The 23,240-nt window shown below is 41.5% G+C and overlaps 2 protein-coding genes and 1 long non-coding RNA gene across 4 annotated transcripts in view; 1 reads left to right on the top strand and 2 right to left on the bottom strand.

Moving 5' to 3' along the window:
- Positions 1-2,440: 2,440 nt before the first annotated feature.
- LOC134660447 (uncharacterized) lies at positions 2,441-3,114 on the bottom strand. The gene is made up of 2 exons (XR_010097879.1): positions 3,065-3,114; positions 2,441-2,562 (listed from the first exon to the last, which is right to left on the bottom strand). It is a non-coding gene; the product is annotated as an uncharacterized LOC134660447 (long non-coding RNA).
- Positions 3,115-4,028: 914 nt separating this feature from the next.
- On the bottom strand, positions 4,029-15,659 carry LOC134660475 (kanadaptin). 2 transcript variants are annotated; one of them, XM_063516237.1, is made up of 11 exons: positions 15,297-15,659; positions 14,981-15,113; positions 14,128-14,320; positions 13,325-13,502; positions 12,565-12,736; positions 11,262-11,410; positions 9,814-9,974; positions 8,147-8,305; positions 6,898-7,037; positions 4,421-4,513; positions 4,029-4,249 (listed from the first exon to the last, which is right to left on the bottom strand). In XM_063516237.1, the coding sequence occupies exons 1-11, from the start codon at positions 15,553-15,555 to the stop codon at positions 4,048-4,050; spliced, it is 1,839 nt and encodes a 612-aa protein (XP_063372307.1). In that variant the 5' UTR covers positions 15,556-15,659; the 3' UTR covers positions 4,029-4,047. The 2 variants fall into 2 exon arrangements, with proteins under 2 accessions (XP_063372307.1, XP_063372306.1); XM_063516236.1 differs by lacking the exons at positions 4,029-4,249; positions 6,898-7,037 and having other exon boundaries at positions 4,401-4,513; positions 15,297-15,655.
- Positions 15,660-17,592: 1,933 nt separating this feature from the next.
- Positions 17,593-23,240, top strand: part of LOC134660433 (uncharacterized) — a 102,992-nt gene continuing 97,344 nt past the window's right edge. Inside the window, exons 1-5 of the mRNA XM_063516176.1 lie at positions 17,593-17,735; positions 20,326-20,452; positions 21,255-21,392; positions 22,107-22,203; positions 22,635-22,784. Coding sequence (XP_063372246.1) covers positions 17,593-17,735; positions 20,326-20,452; positions 21,255-21,392; positions 22,107-22,203; positions 22,635-22,784 — 655 coding nt within the window. The remainder of the gene's footprint in view (positions 17,736-20,325; positions 20,453-21,254; positions 21,393-22,106; positions 22,204-22,634; positions 22,785-23,240) is intronic.

The raw sequence follows: 23,240 nt of genomic DNA, 5'->3' as shown, positions 1-23,240 counted from the left end.
ACGGAGCTAGCAAATCTGTAGCAGTTGTACGTCAGGGTTATCACTACTACGCATAAACTAAAGTACAAAAAAAATCTTTGTTTTTAAACACACCAATATTTTCAAGCAATGAAAATTCCATGTTAATATTTGAAAGAAATGAGAAAAAAAAACGTGATTTTATAAACAAAATAACAGATACATTGAAACGCATCTAATATTGACATTGACCTGTTAATTTATATTATTTGACAGTAAATTAAACCGGGTTATATCGGAAGAGGGTCAACAAGGTTCTCGCTCAATTTTATTAATCTTACATACAATAAAGTTAAAGCAAAATGGTTCATCATAATCGCCAACCCTGGCACAAAACTGTCATATGCTACGGTTTTGCTAGCTCCGTTGCGGGGTATGATTATATTGGACTCGAAGGGCCCTATAGGCCCGTTGCGAATACTGAACCCAAAGGCTGCAGGTATACAGGGAAGTACAGAACGCTCTAAAGAGAGTGATCTTTACCTCCCCGGAGCAACCCGCAAACCTTCGTATCATATTTGCCCGCACCGACAGGGCCCTTCGTTCCCGTTCAATATCTATATCGACCTTGAGGTCGGCCGCAACAACATGACCTAGATACTTAAATTGGGTTATATTAAAGTCATTGATTTGAGTCAATCGGTCCTCGCTAGAAATACGGGCGGCCGTTTGTTTGTATGGAGAAGTGATCACGTGACTTCGTCATCTTTCCTCTTAACGAGGAATTTATCCAGGATTACCACAAACAGGTTAATCTGACCCTGCGATGGGGAACGTCATACCCCTGCGCGTTCCAGTACGCAGGAGTATGGCTTTTCACCCCAGCGCGGGGTTACAAACAACGTTTGTGAGATTTACACCAGGACAATTCAAAGATTAAACTAGCTAATAACGAGTCACCTGTTAAAGGGCCCACAGATTACCACTTCGCCGGACGATATCAGCCTTCGGAACTATCACCTTTTGCGTTTAACTGACAGGCTGATGTTGTCCGGTGAACTGTAATCTGTGGGCCCCTTTATTAAGTTAAATAAAATTTCTGATTTCGATCATCTTTTTCACAGAACACCGACCGCACGCCTATACTCGTAATAATACGTGAGTGACCCGTTAAAAATGACTTTAATATGTTCGAGTTTCATGGGAGCATTATAATTAGGATTAAACTAGTTCTTTTTCAGAAAGCAACACATTTTTACGTTTTATGAGAGGACTAGCACAATTGAAGATTTTATATATTGAATTGTAAAAATGAATTGAATTGTGACTAGTAAATCTGTGTTATTACCTATACATACTTATAATTATAGTATTATTCCTCATTGTAATAAAAAAAAAACTGTACTACTTACAACCTACGGACAAGCGGGACCTCCCAACACAAGCATTGTTTTGCTTACCGGGCGGTTCCATCTCCTGTATCAGAAAAATGGTGTATAAATTAGGGATGTACCGACTAGTCGCCGACTAGTCGGGAAAGCTGACTATCCGGCCACATTTGTAGTCGGCGATTAGTCGGCAAGAAAGGCCGATTAGTCGGCCTATTATTAATTACAGAAAGCAGGACATAAATACAATAAAAAGCCAATATTAATCAAATGTTACATGCCCATTTTACTCAAATACATATTTAGGGTACAAAATGAGCTTGTGTTCATATTAAATTATGTGGGTGTAGCGTCGCAGTAGCACAGAACATCTTTCAGTTGATATTGAAAGCGCGACGACGCAAGGAGCAAAAAAAAAAATGGTTTTTCTAATGCATCCGAACTTTAATAAAGCTACTACAGTTGCTATACTCGTACGAATGTAATCTTTATCGGGAAGTAACGATTATGAACTTGGCCGACTAGCCGGCCGACTAATCGGCCATCCGAACGCCGATTAGTCGGCCAAAACCATAGTCGGTACATCACTAGTATAATTTTTTTTTTGTGTATTCCTACATATTTTTTGATTTTATACGCCTTATAGTATTTTAGGGCGTTTTTTTTAAGTTGTCCCCTACACTTTTTTTTCAAATTTGGGATTTTTTATGTTATTTCTACTAAGAATCACGAGCTCTTTCTATACTAATAGGAGAAAAAAAGTGTCCCAAAATTTCCATACATTTTTCGATCTTTCCATTCCGCCACCGCCATACAAAGTCTATGAAAAATGGTGACGGAATGGAAATAAAAAACTTAGGACACTTTTTTTCTCCTATTTGGATAGAAAGAGCTCGTGATTCTGAGTAGAAATAACATATAAAAACCCCAAATTTGAAAAAAAAGTGTAGGGGACAACTTTAAAAAAAAACGCCCTTTACTAGGATCACTCAGCATATAACAGTTCGCGCAGAGGGACACTATACAGCTGCGCGTCCCATTCCGCATATGTATGGTTTCTCTCCACTGTGCGATGTTACTACACACATTTGACAGCCGGGTGATGGGTTTAACAGTGAAGTTTGTCTTTGTACTCATGTTGTGTTATTTGTCTTGTGTTTAATTTACTGCACTAAGTGTTCTACTATTATAAACACCACTCGGTATACAATAACAGCTTGCGCCGAGGGACACCATACTGCTGCGCGTCCCATTTCGCAGCCATATGGTTTGTCTCTACTGCGCGATGTTACTCTTACTACACACAAATGACTATCAATTTAATGTCAGCCGGGTATTACTTAACACATTCAGTGCCGAAAAAGTTTTATTATTATACAGGCCTGGCGCGGATGTCTCGTTTGGCTTAAAAAAAAATAATAAAAAAAAATAATTTAAATAAAATTTATTCTAAGCTTAAACATCATACGTATCGTATACCATACAACAGTTTGCGCCGAGGGACACCATACTGCTGCGTGTCCCATTTTCGCAGCCGTATGGTTTGTCTCTACTGTGCGATGTTACGACACACAAATGACTAACAATTTAATGTCAGCCGGGTATGGGTGAAGGGGTGTGTTTGCCTTTTTACACATGTTATGATGTTACTTGTCTTGTGTTTTATGTGTTGTACTAAGTGTTTTACTATAATAAACATCATACGTATACCATACAACAGTTTGCGCCGAGGGACACCATACTGCTGCGCGTCCCATTTCGCAGCCGTATGGTTTGTCTCTACTGCGCGATGTTACTCTTACTACACACAAATGACTATCAATTTAATGTGAGCCAGGTATCGGTTAAGGGGCGAGTTTGTCTTTTTACACATGTTATGATGTTACTTGTCTTGTGTTTTATGTATTCTATTTGTTTTTAAATAACATATTTTAGTTCAACCATACCCTGCTTAGTGTAGCATGCAAGGTTTGAAGTATAGTGGCACTATAACATAAAATTAACATAAACATATTAAAAATACTAAGTGGTTTATGTATTATAAACATCATGTATACCATACAACAGTTTGCGCTGAGGGACACCATACTGCTGCGTGTCCTATTTCGCAGCCGTATGGTTTGTCTCTACTGTGCGATGTTACCTCAATGGTGATGGTGTAATATTATAATTTTTATTTTATTATTAGTTATCGGTAACAATGGTTTAATTACGTGGCAGCTTTGTTGAGGTAAAGCAATCTGTAAGTAAAATTATTCTGAAATTATTAATTTATCCCTATGAAGTGTCATTCTATGGAACTTGCTAACTATGTAAACAAACCGCCATATTAAAATTGTCTCTGAATGTCAAATTACTAGTGACTTGTTTACATAGTTCTATAATATTATAAATATATTATGATACTATTGACTGAGGCGAAGCCGGGTAAAAGGGTAGTATAGAGGTTTGGAGTCAATAGACGAGTGTAGGTATAGCAATGAACGTCTTTATTCGATGGATTGCCTATTTTATACATATGAAATTATCGCTGATACAAGCAATACGCGTCTATGTCGCAGTAAACCAAAGCGTTACTGCTAAACACTAAAAGTGGACATTTACCACATAGAATGTCACTTTATGTATATTTTTTCCCATGTGTATTTTCCCCTATTCCAACTACTAAAATGAAACAAAAAATGATTCAATACAACTATATTTACACATCATCTGTCATTTCAGGCATATCCCTATCGGACTCTTGCTCAAAATAATTCTCCGGAGCCACATAGTTGTCCGGCGGCCTCATGGGGCCAAAAACTCTCTTCGCTTCTTTAATCTCTGCTTTATCTGTGTCTGTGGCATTGTCTATATCATCTGTAGCTGTATCTACATTTTTACTAATTTTGTTATCTGTGTCCATGTTTGAGTTTTTATTATCTGTATTTTTGTCCGTGGTTGAGTTTTTATTATCTGTATTTTTATCCGTGTCTGATATTTTATTATCTGTATTTTTATCCGTGTCTGATATTTTATTATCTGTATTTTTGTTCAAGTCTGTTTTATCTGTGGCTGTATTTGGTATTTCTTCTTCGTCCGAGTCCATTTCTTCAACGAATTCTGTTTCTTGTTGTTTTTGCGGAGCCGGTTTCGGGAGTTGCTTCTTGTCGTCTTTTAGTCGTATTCTGTAAAAAAAACGTTCAAAATATATTAAAATAGAAGTATAGTTATGTTAAAACTTAAAATTAAGGTCAATGTCAACTAGCTCTTTCAATTCTTTTAAATCATTTTATAGTTCGTTTTATTAGCATTAAAAAAATGTGAACAATCTTGACGTGTTTTTTATTGAAAAACACTTTTGGAAAATAAGTCACGCCAAATGTATAACAATTATGAATCATATACGATTATTTTGCTTTCATAAGTAATAGTTACTGATTTTTAAAAAGCGTTTTTCAATTACAAGTCACGTCAAGGTCGCGTAGTATTTTTCTAAAGCTAAAAAAACGAACTATAGTCTGTTGATGTTTCATCTCTTTGCCCTATAATAGACCAATAATCTCTAGATCTATTGTAGCTCTTAGACATGTTTATAGCTGTTGGTTTTCCGTGTAGGTATGTAATAAAAATAAAATAAATAAATAATTGCTCTATACTACTCTATAGGTTTAAAACGAACCTCTTCCCATAGACAACAGAGTTGGCAGTCTTGAGTATATCAGTTACATTACAATAGTTAGTAATATTATATCTCTTTGCCCTATAATACAGCAATAATTGCTCTATAGGTTAAAAACTTACCTCTTCCCATAGACGACAGAGTTGGCGGTCTTGAGTCGCGGCGTGGCCTTAGTGAGTATGGGAGGCGCTGACTGCGCGAGGCGCCGCCGGGACGATAACTCCGTCTGAAGTTTACTTATGGGCATCTGTAATAGCCTATTGCTCTATAGGTTAAAAACTTACCTCTTCCCATAGACGACAGAGTTGGCAGTCTTGAGTATATCAGTTACATTACAATAGTAATATTATATCTCTGCCCTATAATACAGCAATAATTGCTCTATAGGTAAAAAACTTACCTCTTCCCATAGACGACAGAGTTGGCGGTCTTGAGTCCCGGCGTCTTGGTGAGTATGGGAGGTGCGGCCGGGACTATAACTCCGTCTGCAGTTTACTTATGGCCATCTGTAATACCCTATTGCTCTATAGGTTAAAAACTAACCTCTTCCCATAGACGACAGAGTTGGCGGTCTTGAGTCCCGGCGTGGCCTTGGTGAGTATGGGAGGCGCTGACTGCGCGAGGCGCCGCCGGGACGATAACTCCGTCTGAAGTTTACTTATGGCCATCTGTAATACCCTATTGCTCTATAGGTTATAAACTTACCTCTTCCCATAGACGACAGAGTTGGCAGTCTTGAGTATATCAGTTACATTACAATAGTTAGTAATATTATATCTCTTTGCCCTATAATACAGCAATAATAGGGATGTTGACATGAATCGCGAATATATAACATGTTATGTTTTTACCATAGCAGGGAATATTAGAACGCGGAAAATCATATTTTGCAAGTGTAAATATGCGTAATAAATTAATTAAAAATAATGAAAAGTATTTAAAATAATGCCCAGTATCACGTGACTGCAAACGCCAATCGGAGCGCGTGACGTAATCACAGTGGAATCACCAAAGACAAGTATAAAACCTGCCTAAGTGTCTACAGATTATCGTACCGAAACGCGATCTTGGTGCGGTGCGGCGCACGAATCGATAGTGTGTAAGGTGGTGCGTTAAGAACGCAGCTATAAGTTAGAGCGAGAAAGAAGGTCGCTGTCCGATGCGGTAGTGTGTTAAGGCTTTAAAAAAAATTGTCAGTTGCCATATAAAGAATTTAAAAAAATGTCTGACAGCAGTTTGTTTAAAACGCCGTTACGTCATCAAGGTCACGTGACAGTTTGGAGCGTTTAGGCGCGAAATTTAAACACGAAACTTATTATACATGTTTTTTTATTCAAAATTAATGAATATATTTTTTAATATTTTTTTCTGTAATTATTACGTGTCTATCTACAAAGTAAAACCAGTTCCAAAAAATTGTCAACATCCCTATTGCTCTATAGGTAAAAAACTTACCTCTTCCCATAGACGACAGAGTTGGCGGTCTTGAGTCCCGGCGTCTTGGTGAGTATGGGAGGCGCGGCCGGGATAATAACACCGTCTGCAGCTTACTTATGGCCATCTGTAATACCCTATTGCTCTATAGGTTAAGAACTTACCTCTTCCCATAGACGACAGAGTTGGCGGTCTTGAGTCCCGGCGTGGCCTTAGTGAGTATGGGAGGCGCGGCCGGGATAATAACACCGTCTGCAGCTTACTTATGGCCATCTGTAATACCCTATTGCTCTATAGTATAAAAACTAACCTCTTCCCATAGACGACAGAGTTGGCGGTCTTGAGTCCCGGCGTGGTCTTGGTGAGTATGGGAGGTGCGGCCGGGATGATAACACCGTCTGCAGTTTACTTATGGCCATCTGTAATACCCTATTGCTCTATAGTATAAAAACTAACCTCTTCCCATAGACGACAGAGTTGGCGGTCTTGAGTCCCGGCGTGGTCTTGGTGAGTATGGGCGGCGCGGCGGCCGGGCGGGCTAACTGCGCGAGGCGCCGCCGGGACGATAACTCGGTCTGCAGTTTACTTATGGCCATCTGTAATAGACAGGAAATAAAATACCTAATTACTCCTAATCCCTCCTAATTAGTTAATATATCAGTTTCATTTCTCTACTACCTAAAGGTTGGGAAGAGATCGCTCTTTAGCGATAAGGCCGCCTGTTGTTTACCTCTGGCTTCATGTATTATTTGTAAACACAAATCCATGTACATTTATTCTGGGGTTAAGCGATAAAGAGGCTTTGTATTGTAAAATGTCATTCTATGGAACTTCACACTAGTAAATTGACATTTAGAGACAGTTTAAAAATGGCGGTTTGTTTACATAGTTAGCAAGTGTTTGTGATGTTTTCCTTCACCGAAAAGCGACTGATAAATATCAAATGATATTTCGTACATAAGTTCCGAAAGCTCATTGGTACGAGCCGGGGTTTGAACCCGCGACCTCCGGATTGCAAGTCGCACGCTCTAACTAGTGCTTCATAATAATACAACTAACCTTAAAGATAAAGATAAGATAAAGATAAAAGATAGTTTATTCAAGTAGGCATAATTACAATGCGCTTATGAACGTCAAATAAAGCTAGGTAGACCGGCTCCAACCCTACACCTCTGCCCCGAGAAGATTTAAATCCCCCCTCAATTGGAGGAGGGTATCCCATTATGGGACCGGCAACAAACTCGGCGGGACACATCTTTTCAAAAATAATTACATCTTATAATTAACATGCATTACGAGAAAATAAGGGAAAAAATACAATTTAAATTACTATAGAATTCATGCAATTATACACATAAGGTGTAATAGAAATTTGATTTAGAAAATATACATATGTACATGGAATCATACAAAATCGTAGCTCTTTCAGAAAACATATCAAATTCTTACAAAAGGAAAAGAAAATAAAGTTATTAAAAAAAATGGGAAAACATATTATATAAATCTGATTGATTATTATTAATTACCAACATATAATATTTGATGTGCTTTCCTGCTTACCTGAGCTGTGTCACCTTAGTTTTAGATATCTCGGCCTTATGCGCCATAGTGGTCCCGGGTATAGCTTGCATGTAGTCCATATCTTGAGGCTGGTTCTGTCTGTCGGTCTGTCTATTCGTCGGTATAAGGACCAGTCATAACGAACCTTAGTTTTAGATATCTCGGCCTTATGTGCCATAGTGGTCCCGGGTATGGCTTGCATGTAGTCCTCCATATCTTGGGGCTGGTTCTTGGCGGCTCTGAGTCGTTCTAGAGTCTTCTGTTCTGCGGCTATCTTCTCTTCTAGATCTTTGATTTGCTCCAACTAGAATTAAAAAGAGTTTCAAATTAAATAGTGAACATAAACTTGTTTTACATATCTCATACATTCTACGAACATTTGATTTCAATTCAATTTAATTCAATATATGTTTTTATTTCAGACTGGAAAGGTCCATAAAAATGTTAGTATTATATGAGGAGTGTCTTTTCAAAAGGGTTTATTTTTTTCTTAGCGGTACTTCTAGAGAGAACCTTGCTCAAGAAAACTTAAGGTCCAATTTAGAAATAGATTCCCAGAAAAAATAAACCCTTTTGAAAAGACACTCCTCATATGTACTTACATTTAGGAGTTAGTGCCTACATGCTAAACATACGTTAAAATAAAAAATAAATAAATAATAACCACAGAACAAAACTAATTTGTATAAAAAATCAAAATTAAATAATTAAATTTAGTTAAAATTCACATACATGTCCAATTCAATTATTTATTCCTATTTATTTAATATAAAAATCATTTCTTAAATAGTTAATATATTAACTCACCAGTTTGTCGTAAGTGAGCGGTTCCTCTTTACTGTCGCCGTGCTTGTCGCGTTAGTCCGACGGCCCCCGTGCGGTCTAGCGACGTGTCGTCTCGCACTCACCAGTTTGTCGTAAGTGAGCGGTTCCTCTTTACTGTCGCCGTACTTGTCGCGTCGCTGGTCGCGTTAGTCCGACGGCCCCCGTGCGGTCTAGCGACGTGTCGTCTCGCACTCACCAGTTTGTCGTAAGTGAGCGGTTCCTCTTTACTGTCGCCGTACTTGTCGCGTCGCTGGTCGCGTTTGTCCGACGGCCCCCGTGCGGTCTAGCGACGTGTCGTCTCGCACTCACCAGTTTGTCGTAAGTGAGCGGTTCCTCTTTACTGTCGCCGTACTTGTCGCGTCGCTGGTCGCGTTTGTTCGACGGCCCCCGTGCGGTCTAGCGACGTGTCGTCTCGCACTCACCAGTTTGTCGTAAGTGAGCGGTTCCCCTTTACTGTCGCCGTACTTGTCGCGTCGCTGGTCGCGTTTGTCCGACGGCCCCCGTGCGGTCTAGCGACGTGTCGTCTCGCACTCACCAGTTTGTCGTAAGTGAGCGGTTCCTCTTTACTGTCGCCGTACTTGTCGCGTCGCTGGTCGCGTTAGTCCGACGGCCCCCGTGCGGTCTAGCGACGTGTCGTCTCGCACTCACCAGTTTGTCGTAAGTGAGCGGTTCCTCTTTACTGTCGCCGTACTTGTCGCGTCGCTGGTCGCGTTTGTCCGACGGCCCCCGTGCGGTCTAGCGACGTGTCGTCTCGCACTCACCAGTTTGTCGTAAGTGAGCGGTTCCTCTTTACTGTCGCCGTACTTGTCGCGTCGCTGGTCGCGTTTGTCCGACGGCCCCCGTGCGGTCTAGCGACGTGTCACCTCGCACTCACCAGTTTGTCGTAAGTGAGCGGTTCCTCTTTACTGTCGCCGTACTTGTCGCGTCGCTGGTCGCGTTTGTCCGACGGCCCCCGTGCGGTCTAGCGACGTGTCACCTCGCACTCACCAGTTTGTCGTAAGTGAGCGGTTCCTCTTTACTGTCGCCGTACTTGTCGCGTCGCTGGTCGCGTTTCCGCTCCACAGCTCCGGTGCGGTCGAGGAACGTGTCCTCGTCGCTGTCGTAGTAGTCGTCGGCGCCCCAGTCGCGCCGCTTGCGGCGACGGGACTCTGGGGATAAAGAAGGACACTTAATTTAGCGAAAACCGTTGAAAGACACGAGTTGAAGGCTTCTAGAATGATGTATAGGAATAACATCCAAGATATAAAACTATTAAAACATTATATCGCGTATATTGCCGCATGGGCTCATGCCACAACGGGCTCCTTTTCCCTAATATATTGTGGCATGCCACAATCTTATGCCACATGTAATCTACGGAAATATGTACTATACTCACCATGAGATGCCTGTCGCCTGACCCCAGCGCAATCTAAAAAGCGGCATGCCGCACGGGCGCATGTCACAACGGCCCCCTTTTCCCTTGTGTAAATTGTAGCATGCCACATCTAATCTAAGGAAATATCTACTATACTCACCATGGCTAGCCTGCCGTAGTACCCCAGCACAATCTAACAACCGGCATGCCGCAAGGGCGCATGCCACAACCGCCTTATTTTTCCTTGTGGCATGCCACAATCTTATGCCACATGTAATCTAAGGAAATATGTACTATACTCACCATGGCTAGCCTGTCGCAATACCTCAGCGCGATCTAACAGACGTCATACCGCAAGGGCGCATGCCACAATCGCCTCCTTTTCCCTTGTGTAATATATTGTGGCATGCCACAATCTTATGCCACATATAATCTAAGGAAATATGTACTATACTCACCATGGCTAGCCTGTCGCAATACCTCAGCGCGATCTAACAGACGTCATACCGCAAGGGCGCATGCCACAATCGCCTCCTTTTCCCTTGTGTAATATATTGTGGCATGCCACAATCTTATGCCACATATAATCTAAGGAAATATGTACTATACTCACCATGGCTAGCCTGTCGCAATACCTCAGCGCGATCTAACAGACGTCATACCGCAAGGGCGCATGCCACAATCGCCTCCTTTTCCCTTGTGTAATATATTGTGGCATGCCACAATCTTATGCCACATGTAATGTAAGGAAATATGTACTATACTCACCATGGCTAGCCTGTCGCAATACCTCAGCGCGATCTAACAGACGTCATACCGCAAGGGCGCATGCCACAATCGCCTCCTTTTCCCTTGTGTAATATATTGTGGCATGCCACAATCTTATGCCACATGTAATGTAAGGAAATATGTACTATACTCACCATGGCTAGCCTGTCGCAATACCTCAGCGCGATCTAACAGACGTCATACCGCAAGGGCGCATGCCACAATCGCCTCCTTTTCCCTTGTGTAATATATTGTGGCATGCCATAATCTTATGCCACATGTAATGTAAGGAAATATGTACTATACTCACCATGGCTAGCCTGTCGCAGTACCCCAGCACGATCCAACAGGCGGCATGCCGCAAGGGCGCATGCCACAACCGCCTCCTTCTTCTTTCCCTTGTGCAACACTTCGGCGATGACTGGTTGGCCGCGGGCGTCCTCTATAGGTAGCTCTACCCTGTAGACAATGAAATTGGCAGTAGAATTTATTCTATACTATTCTAAATACAGAAGAGATTTTTTTTTTTTTTTTTATTTATTTAGAAACAAACAGTCTCGTATTGCTACATTGGATACAATAGCATTTAGTAATATTGTAGACTTACAGTTTCCTTAATTGGATTATATAAACCTGAACATTAAAATATGAAAATACATAAGAATTATGAATTATCTATATAAATCAAACATACTTAAACGGTGTATTAATGAACAGTGCCAGAAAACTTGAAAGTTAACAATTATAATGCCTGTTGAATACATTGTAAAGATAATCGTTTGAAATTAGATAGTGTTTCCCCTCCCTCGATCAAGAGATCCCTCATACGGATAAGTTCGCCTTTGTACTTTCAATGGCGTTACATATACTTGTTTCATACAATAAAGTGTTTATTACTTACTCCTGTTATTCTAAATCGATTCCAGAGTACTCTAATTTCTTCTATATCACTCTAAATTAACTCCACAGCACTCTAACTTTTTATTTATCACTAAATTTAACTCTGCTTAACTCGTAGTTAAATGAATAGCATCGACTTCACAGTACTCTAATTTCTTCTATATCACTCTAAATCGCCGCTACAACGCTCTAAACTGATATTTTCTGTATAAGATCGACTCCACTGCACTCTAATTTCTTCTATATCACTCTAAATCGCCGCTACAATGCTCAAAACTTATATTTCATGCAAAAGATCAACTTAACTGCACTCTAATTTATTCTACACCACTTTAAACTCATCTTTACCTGCATAAGAACTGCCCCGTGCCTCTCTCGTCGCAATGATAGGTGAGTTCGTGTCCCGCCCTCTCGTAGTACCCGCGCAGGGTCTTTTTAGGGTCCTGTAGGAAGAGTTCCTCGTTGTTGGTGGCCGCATAAGGGTTCTCCGAGAGGTCGGGTTCTTTATTACTTCCAATAAATACTACGATATTTATGACGCTCTAAATAGGCTTCTGAATCTCCTGAATCAGTCTAAATATACTCCACCTTACTCTAAATCGATTCTACAGTCCTCTAATTTCTTCTATATCACTCTAAATCCACTCCACAGCACTCTAATTTCTTCTATATCACTCTAAATCACCTCTACAGCGCTCTAAAACCACATTTACCTGCATAAGAACTGTCCTGCGCCTCTCTCGTCGCAATGATAGGTGAGTTCATGTCCCTCCCTCTCGTAGTACCCGCGCAGGGTCTTTTTAGGGTCCTGTAGGAAGAGTTCCTCGTTGTTGGTGGCCGCGTAAGGGTTCTCCGAGAGGTCGGGTTCTTCTTCTGCGTCTTCTCCTGAAAAAAAAAACGTAGATATATTGAAAAATAAATAAATATTATAGGACATTCTTACACAGATTGACTAAGTCCCACAGTAAGCTCAAGAAGGCTTGTGTTGTGGGTGCTCAAACAACGATATATATAATATACAAATACATAAATACTTAGAACGCCCAAGACTCAGGAACAAATATCTGTGCTCGTCACACAAATAAATGCCCTTACCGGGATTCGAATCCAGGACCGCGGCTTTACAGGCAGGGTCACTACCCACTAGTCGCCAGTCGTCAAATGATAAACGTTTCCAAAATTGCAAACTTTCCCGTTTCCAAAATGGAAACTTTTTTTATTTGTATTTTCCCGAAATTTCTGATAACACATGAACACGATTACAATAAAATGTTTTTTTTTACACTCAGGTTAAATTTGCCAGCTAATTAGTTGGCTAAAGAACAACCAGCCAGCTCACTATCGGGGCCGGATACCGGATAGTAGCCGAATATCCGGTGCATCTCTAATTACACTGAAAAGCAATGAAAACAAAACTTGGAATTTGGAATATTTATAGAAAGTGACCCGAATAAAATTAAATAAATCACTCACCCATCCCCCAATCAATGCCTTGTTCTTCCTTCCTTCTCTCCTCTGCCTCTCTATCCTTCTCCCTCTGTTCCACGGCCTCCTGTATCATCCTCTCTCTTTCCTGCTTCATGATTTGCGCGCGTTGCTTTATCTCTGTCACGCTCAGTTCGGATTCGCCTTCGCAATCGAAGTCTGGGCCCTGGGAAAAAATTGTGGATAATAGTTATTTACAGTTACAGTACATATAGTGGCACTTTACCGCACTAGTGCGATAATGAGCACATTACGTAACTGTGACGAAAATGGCACTTTACCGCACAAGTGCGATAATGAGCACATTACGTAACTATGACGAAAATTTAAAGGGGCATATAGACTGTAAAACGTTACTTACGGTACACGTGCGCAACTTCTAATGTACTTTACGATACATGTGCGGAAACTCGGAAAGTAAGAAATTAGCAACGAGTGGTGATAAATTAAAACACGACCGTGAGTGGATTCCATGGGTCCCTCCAATGTCATAGAGATACGACGGCCGAATATTCCGCGGCCGGATACCGAATGTTCGGCCGATAGTCAGGCTGAACATCCGGTATCCGGCCAAACAATTCCGTACCAAACAACGTGTTAGTAACATAATACCTACCAGTGGAAGTCCCTTTTTGAAAGCTTTTGTTAGAAAGGGACTTCCACTTGTATCACAAGTTACAAGCTTTTGATAAACAGGGTACTGGTATCTGGCCGGATATTAAAATGAGGGCCGGATAGGCCGGATACCGGATAGTAACTGAATATCCGGTGCATCTCTATAAAACACTTACCAAAAGTATATAAGTCCTTGTGCTGCTCCCGAACTTGATCTGATGCCCCACGCGGACTCTGGTATAGTGGTTCGGCTTAAGTCGGTCCCGGTTGAGATGTGTCCCATGGGTGCTGCCGAGGTCATAGAGGTACCAGCCGGAAGGTGGCTCGTCAGTCTCAGCGAAGGCTTTGTATTGGAGGACTGCGTGATGTCTAGAATAAAATAAATTGTTGTTATAGTTTGTAGCTTTCTAGTAGAGCCCGGTTAAACCGCACGTGCTACTTACCTGCAACAAAGGGTCTTAATTATTCTATTTGGCACCTGAGCACGGGCTAGTCCAACGCTCAAACAACCAGTGTAGGTGCGCTCTCCGACAACGCGCCTTTGTTATGCATCTCGATGACACATTTTAGACTGGTTCTGTAGCATTCAACTCGCCGGCACTCAGTATTTCGGTTACTGAGTTGAACGGACCACACACATATTTATCCATTAGTCCATTTTGAATCTTATTGCAATTTCCATAGGAGTTGTAATTCAATTACCTTGGTAAAGTGAACGAACGATTTTTTATGCAGGTGGTTGTGGCACGTGGCACAAGTGGTTTTACTTAACAATAGACACTATTAGAAAGCTACAAACTATACCGGCATATGGTGCCATATACGGCTGATATAATATTCAACTCTTGTCACAGTCTTGGCCACCTAGGCCCCAGGCCCTGTAGTAACTACTAGCCCCCCCTTTCTCAGCACCCATCATACAGACTGCAGCCTTGCTGGTACCCCTAATGTCTTGCCGCCCTAGGCCTGGGCCTACTGGGCACCACTGGCACCACTGCCTACATAGTCAAAGAGTTTCGCTGTTCATACCTGGATATAGTAGGATGTGCCATGACGACATCACAGTTGGCGAGGCGCCCGAACACATAGTATGGTTGCTGCGTGAGTGGCACTTTGTCCACTATCATACCCGACTTTATGACCTCCAGGGCATACTCGGAACCTGAAAAATAGTATAAATCAGTGACTATCTTATACCTTTAAACGAGCAATTCTTGTATATTTATATATTCTGCGGATATCGGAATCGTCTATTACGATGAAATTTGCTGTAGGTATGGGGTTTTTTTTCCGAGCAAAGCTTGATCTCTCAGATGTTGCCATTAAAATGAACAAAAGAACTTACCATCAGGGCAAAGACCAGACCATTTAGGCTCTTTATACGGTATAGGAGTAGAAATCTCTTTCAGTAAAACCGCCGGCGGTAGGTTACTTTTTGCGCTAGATTCAGGTTTGCTGGGCGTCTCAGACTTCTGTTCGGATGGGGGAACCTTCTCAGGTTCAGTCTTAGCCTTTTTAGGCAATTTTCCAATGCGGCCGAAAAGCACAGGCTTTTTAAACGCGGTTTCTGCGGAAGTTTCAACATGTTCCGTGTTTTCATCCATTGTTTTGTTTCAGTCCAACGGATACTCTAGAGATATGCGGCTTTAAAGCAACAGTTCAATGATTTTTATGTAGCTATAATAAATTATTACTTATAAATTAGAATATTATAAATAATAAGCGAATTGAATCACAAAAGCCGTGAGACGAGAAGCAGACATGACAGTGACAGCAACGTGACAGCTTGGTGGCGGCCATCCTGGCAGCATTTTTTTCATGAATTCCGTTGACTATGACTATGAAACATACTGCCAAACTGACAATGAAACTTGTAATATAGTCTTGCAAACCAATTTATCAGTAAATAAAAAAAACTATACTCATCTCTTTCTTTTGGGTGCTAGTATTAGCCTAAGACAAAGACAGTGAGATAGTCTGAAGGCGGCGCGCTCATTCTTTCTTCCGTGGTCTGAAGAGTCCCTATAGTCCCTGGCCGGAATATGAAAACTTTTTTGAACCAATGCATTTATTTTTCAATATTATGACATTTATTCCATGCGAAACAAAAGGAGATCACGACATTAATAAACACAAAAATCTATGGCTGCGATTGTCGAAATGTGTTGTTTTTAGTTAGATAAAATTAAAATAAAACGTAAAAAAAATTGAAAAACTTATGAGTGCATGTGTAAGTATAAATAATACATAACTATTACTGTTTTTATACAGGTAAGGCACAGCGTAATGTTATTTTGCCCAAATAGGGAATACCCCAACTGGGGAAAATCCTCACAAAAACCACAGCCTAACCACATATATGAGACAAAGGCGAGATTCCATCAGTGTACGGTGCTGTGCGACACATGCATTTTTGTACTGAAGCTTGTTCCGCACAATGGTGGAATCCCGCCCTTAGGTATCTACTTTGCTCTCTAGTTTAAAGTTTAAGCATGTACTATATAGTAGGTAAGTAGTATATATCTATTGTTTCCTGATGATGATAATGCTGCCGGATTTCGGATGATAATTTGACCCCTTAAAGAGGCACCTTAAACTTTAGCCACAACGCCCACAACGGCCACAACCCTTCTTTTTGACTTCTTACTATTCGGGTAAAAATAGTCAGGTTGTAGATCCTATGGTTTTCAGCTATCTGAGTGTAATTAGGTACTTTAAAATTTTCATTTCAGAAATAAATAACTTACGTACCGTCGTTCCGGAAAATAGTACTGGTTCAATTTTCGAAGACTAAGAATAATGCCTGACATTAAAAAGTAAGTATTTCCGTATAGACATTTCTTATCGCCCCGCTTGACCCCTTTGTTTGCCTCTTGACTCCCTTGTTTGCCTCTTGACGCCCATGTGTCGGCAGGTACCGAGTTTCTTAATGTAGGTAGGTACGAAATGTCACTTGATATTTTATCAACCGCTTTTTGGTGAAAGAAAACACCACGTGGAAACCGGAAGTCCAAATAAGACCAAGTTTCTCTTCTGAGTTGGAAGTTCAGACGGCAGTCGCTTTTGTTAAATCATAGAGAAATATAAGTAAAGAAAGAGTGGTAACTCCATACATCAGTTTTATTACCAAATCGCGAGTTATTTCGTAGTCGACATCTAACGTCAAGTAGTGGAACTATCAGTACCGCTACTTGACACTATCACAAGTGTCGCTGCTGACGAAAAATGTACTACTAAAACAATTTACAACTAATATTATAAGCAGAAGGAGTTGAAAATACACTTCCGGTGCATCCGGTTATAAAATTAGCTGAAAATTGTTGAGCATTAAAGTTTTACTTTGCCGCGACATCTATTGTCAAGCAGCAGAACTGATTAATGTCCGCTACTTCACGCTAGATGTCGACTACGAAATAACTCGCGTTTTGGCACAGAATAAATAATAGTACTAAGTATAGAAGACTCACTCTCTAACAAAACGAGTCTGTTATGATCAGCACAGATATGGCCGCTAGGTGGCGACAGCGCCACGCGCGGCTTATGGCTTTCCCCAAAATTGGGGCCGAACGGATGTACTTTTAGCTACCTGTAGCAAAGCGACGAAATCGCGGAGTGAGACACGCCTGGTTTTGGTAAGAAAAATGCCCGGGATACGATTTGAAGATGTTTATCTTTTGTTGTTCAGTGCCGGAGATGCTCCCCCGCCCAAACCGGGGCGCTCCAAGGTGAAAATGCAGACAGTCGAGGAGGAGCCGCCGAAAACGGAGTCTCAACTTCTGCTTGAGTAAGTACGGACACATTAAGTACTGTACTGTACTTAGGGTTGCCAGATCGAAAGGCGCCATTATCGGGAATTCATATCAATTTTTCGGGGTTTTGGGACTTAAGTCGGGAAAAAAAACATTCAAATTAAAGTAATTGTATCAAAAACATTAGTTTGCCCTTGCCACATGTATTTTTGTTTTTCGCCTTTTTCACTATTTAACGTGAAGCTGTTTTTTCGGGACAATTTTTACTTTGTCGGGAATCGGGAACACATGCTAAAAATCGGGAGAATCCCGCCAAATCCCGACCATCTGGCAACCCTAACTGTACTGTAGTGCCTCGGGCATGTTTGCAGAGGCGCGAGTGGTGGACTTTTACGCAATTAGGCGTAAAAGAATAGCGTCTCTGCTGAAGCGCGTGCGTACCAGTGGCAACAGCCTCCTGAGGACGTTGTCCGAACGTCTGGACTGCCGCCTCACGAAATACTGGGTAGAAGTGGTGATAGGCAGGGCTAAATAACCCATTTTGCCCCGTGTTCCTCTCTGCACGCAGTAATATTAAGGTAGTAAATAGTCTATAGTTATAAGTGTTTTTAATGTAAGTACTAACATAGGATGTAAGTTTTTCTGGTTAACTAACAAAAATATGGATCTCATGGTCTGAAATAAACAATATATATATATTTTTTTAAGTAATGACTTACAGCATTTAGTAACTGGAGACGTCTTGTCTGTCATGTAAGCATTGACAGACATATTTCAGGACTGGGCTAACGTGCACTAAAAATGGTACTAGTTCAGCGGTGTCACTCACGAATTCGAGCCAATCTTGCAGTCTAACGCAACTAGTTGTGAGCAATCGCGCGGCCGCGCTCGTGTGATGCGAACTCATCAACCAATCGCGTTGTAGCGCTGTCACACCGCTGTACTGGCCCCATTCACGCCCCATTCATGCCCCATTCTTATTGCCCGTAAGGCCAGTCCTGAGAGATATAGCTGGTCAAGTCATAGAGAAATATAGTAAGACAAGAGTGCTCACTCCATACATCAGTTAGACTATTAATTTCAGTGTCTACATCTAGCATCGAGTAGCGGAACTATCAGTACTGCTACTTGACAATAGATGTAGCACCGACCGGAAAGTCTTATTTCAACAGCATAAGACTTTCCGGTTGGTGCTACATCTATTGTCAAGTAGCAGTACTGATAGTTCCGCTACTCGATGCTAGATGCTAATAGTCTTTTTGATACTAAAACTGATGTATGGAGTGAGAAATCTATGTATTTTTTTCTCTATGGTCAAGCAAATCATGTCAGTAAAAAAAGGCGCGAAATTCATAATATGTTCTATGGGACGATATCCCTTCGCGCCTACATTATTCAAATTTGCCGCCTTTTTCTACTGACAAGATCTGCTTGACCAAGTATATATAAGTACGTCAATGCATGTAAGACTAAGGGCGCGTGTACACGGTGCCGCCTACATAGCACGAAAGTGCGGCGGCGGCGCGGAGGCGGCACCGTGTACACGCGCCCTAAAGACGCGACTTTTAGCTGTGAGTTAAGAGTCCCGATGTGATCGGGACATCGCTATTGCGTGCATAAATAGCGTTGTCTTGCTCACGCATCGGCTCATCATGCCGATCAGTGAGGAAACCGTGTAGGGGAGGTAGGGGTCCATTTGGGCAGTCGGGAGGCTTGAGCACCTCCCTTTTAAATCAGGACGATTCCTCCGCTAACCATATTTATTTTATTGGTTTTGATGAGAAGCGCTTAGCGGTAAGAGCGTGCGACTTTCAATTTGAAGTACGCGGGTTCAAACCCCGGCTCGTACCTACCACAGACAAGACATCCTCTAGACTGAGCATAGTAACGCTACCCCCTCTGCCACTCATACGGTACCTAGTTTTACTCTCCGTGTCTTTGAACGGTCCAATCACGGCACGGGATTCGCTCACCTCGTCCCCCCTCACCCCCGTATTTTTGGGAGCATCGGTTTCATGAAATAATTGCTCTAAACTCAGTCTAGAGGATTCCTAGTCTGTACATACCAATGAGTTTTTCGGAACTTGTGTACGAAATAATTATCATTTGATATTTATAAGTTGCTTTTCGGTGAAGGAAAACATCGTGAGGAAACCGCGGACTAATTCCAATAAGGCCTAGTTTCCCCTCTGAGTTGGAAGGTCAGATGGCAGTCGCTTTCGTAAAAGCTAGTGGATTAGTTGCCAAGCGGACCCCAGGCTCCCATGAGCCGTGGCAAAATGCCGGGACAACGCAAGGAAGATGATGATTTAATTAATTAAATAAATAAATAAATATTAATGGACATTTTTTTACACATATTGACTAAGCCCCACGGTAAGCTCAAGAAGGCTTGTGTTGTGGGTACTCAGACAACGATAGATATAATATACCTACAAATACTTAAATACATAGAAAACAATCATGACTCAGGAACAAATATCTGTGCTCATCACACAAATAAATGCCCTTACTGGGATTCGAACCCAGGACCGCGGCTTCACAGGCACGGTCACTACCCACTAGGCCAGACGCCAGACCGGTCGTCAAATCGGTCGGTCGGTCGTTAATTGGTTTTGATTACAGAGAACAATTGCGGCGTGCCGAAGAGCGGAGGCGCCGTTTTAAGCGTCGGTGGCCCGAGATAAGGAGGCCTCCGCTTGTCTGCAGGCCGTGGAAGCCGCCGGGGCCTCCGAGACGGGAGCCACCACTGGTTTGTACAGTCACCACACGGGATTGTTACGCCATTTAGGGTCCTAGCTAAATTCAAAGAGAATAGAGTGAATAGAGAATTAATTTGTTAAATATTGAAATTAACGCCATCTATCTGAGTGTAGGCCAAATGTTATGGCGCCATCGCTCGAAAATATTGCACCATACCTTTGGCTTTGGCCTACTCTCGGATAGATGGCGTTAATTTCAATATTTAACAAATTAACACATACTTATCAGCAGACATAGGAATCCGTGGGGCAAATTTTCTTGACAGGTAGGGACTTCCTATATCGATAAACTCAATTATTGATGCGAAAAAAAACGAAGTATAGGGATATTTAATTTCCTTTAATTGGTACTGACATATCCAGCTTGACAGACTATAATATCCAATCAATAACATTACTACCTACTTGGAAAGTTCATTCGGGATCAAGTAAATGCCCTAATATTAAGTATATAAGTACTGACTTTTTATTTTATTTATTACTCAAATAAGTGGCACAGCATTACTTACAGTAAAAACCGAGGCACTGTGAAACGTGAAACTACAAAACCAGATACAAGAAAGCAAATAAAACTACTAATAAAACCAATGACAAATTAAAAATTAACTAAATATTAGATTTGGGTGATGACGTAACAGCGTGGCTCCGCAGCGTCGTCTGACTCGGCGTAGGGTTCGGCAGGTTGCCCCAGAACCGCCGAAACACCACACCCTTCGGCCAGAAGTTATACTATTGTTATACTACCTATTTAGGTACAGGGATATAGGTAGTTATACGTAATGATTGTACCAGAAACTGGAGGTGCCCGCGCTGAAGCTGCGGCGCTGGGTGCCGCCGCACCGGCGCCGGCGCCGGCGCCGCCCGCGCATGCCACGCGTGCCGCCCGACCAGATCAACCAGGAGCTTTACGAGTGCGCCAAACTTAAGAAGGTACTCTTTCATCTTACCAAGCATGTAGCATATAGAATAGAAGAACCTACATATTACCAAACAGAATAGATTTTATAGAGAGTTACTGTCAAGGTAAATTATGTAGCCACAATAAATTTATCGCCATCTTTTGACAAAAGATGAGATAGAAATAGTGATCTTTATTTGCATACCAGAATACAGATGTTACATACTATTTAGATTGAAACTGTTAGAACGCCATTTGACTTTGATCCTTATTCTTTCACTGATATGTGTTAATTTGTAATTATTGAAATTAACGCCATCTAGCCGAGCATAGGCCAAAGGTTATGGCGCCATCGTTTGAAAAGATTGCACCATACCTTTGGCCTACCCTCGGGTAGATGGCGCATATTCAGTATTTAACAAATTAAGTACTTTCTCAGAATCCATTAAGTATAAACTGCCGTCCCAAATATGTGGCCGCCCTATTAGGCTCGGGCCTACTCGGCCTTAGGGCAAATCCGCCACTGAGAGGCCTATCGTTGATCAGTCTGTTAACTGTGGTTGGTGCAACAGTCGGCCTAGCCAGGGTTACAATCGCTATCGCTTCGCCATCGAATCGCTTTGTGTCTCTATCACTCTTCCATATTAGTGTGACAGTGACAGTTGCGTTTCGTTCGCTACGGAGCGTTTAGCGATTGGCATATTGTCTATGCGGTCCGATATGTTAACTGTCTTTGTGTTTCCTAGATATGGCACAACTTCAGCCAGGTGGACCGGAACAAGATGATGCTGCGCGGCAAGTTGGCCTGCAACTCCAAGAGGTACCGGTGCGGCGTCGGCAGTGGTGAGGCTCACGACTGTGCATTAATAGGGTATTTGACTACTAGTCTAATCAGTTCCTTCAATGGACACGAGACAAGGGTTCGTAAAATTGCTTATAGGGATCGTGCGCGTTGGAGGGTCTGCCATCTTGTGGCCTGAATCGGAACCATAAACATGTACATTGACTTTGCACGCCAAAGCAATCTGCCATCTATCGTTCTCGTACGTTTTCTTGTGCATAGTAGGTTCTGCCATCTTGTGGGTTACTTTGGAAACAAAAACATTACGTTTACGCCTCGCGCCAAAAATCGGACGTTTTGACTCCTCACTTGGTGAAGCGATCATAGCCCGCTGTGCAGATTTCTCGTTTTTATAAAACCGGTAGAGTTAAAAACTTCTGTCATGAAATTAGCAAATAAGTTTTTAATTTAAAATTATGATTATTCTCTATAGGAACCCAAACAGCGTGCATAGCGTTCGTCACGTGCGCCCTACTGAACGATAAGGCACCTTCTGAACTTACTCGAAGGGACGTGGACGAAGTTATCGATACGGGTGACAAGTTCTACCACCAGTGCATGTTGGCACTAAAGTGTTATAAAGGTAAGTTTGTAGTAGTTTAGTGTAACAACTTTAAAACTTATAGAGAATAGAAAGGGAGGAAGATAGAAAGACAGAATAGGGTATATATTACAAGGTTAAATCAACAGAAGAAGACACCGTAGATTTTAGAAGGGATACATAGTATAAACATATCTGAAGATAGGAATGAACTAAACAAGGTAGCTTCAGAACTTACTCGACGGGATGTGGACGAAGTTATCGATACGGGTGACAAGTTCTACCATCAGTGCATGCTGGCACTATACTTCGTTTTTTTTTAGGATTAGAAATTTGGTAAACAATCTTGATGTGTCTTTTAATTGAAAAACACATTTTAAAAATAAGTTACGGTAAATATGTAACAATTATGAATCTAATACGATCTTTTATAGTCTTCTGCTTTCATAAGTAATAGTTATTGAGTTTTAAAAAGTGTTTTTCATTTAAAAGACACAT

Source organism: Cydia amplana, chromosome 27 (genome assembly GCF_948474715.1).
Source record: "Cydia amplana chromosome 27, ilCydAmpl1.1, whole genome shotgun sequence".
NCBI lineage: Eukaryota > Metazoa > Arthropoda > Insecta > Lepidoptera > Tortricidae > Cydia > Cydia amplana.
The sequence above is the reverse complement of the archived record's forward strand: the minus strand, read 5'-3'. Positions and strand labels throughout refer to the sequence as shown.

Coding starts and splice junctions, on each gene's coding strand:
- LOC134660475 (XM_063516237.1), bottom strand. CDS start 15,555: ATGGATGAAAACACGGAACATGTTGAAACTTCCGCAGAAACCGCGTTT. Junction 13,503..14,127: donor CAAGGACTTATATACTTTTG/GTAAGTGTTTTA, acceptor ATTTTTTCCCAG/GGCCCAGACTTCGATTGCGA. Junction 4,250..4,420: donor GAAGAAATGGACTCGGACGA/AGAAGAAATACC, acceptor AAACTCAAACAT/GGACACAGATAACAAAATTA.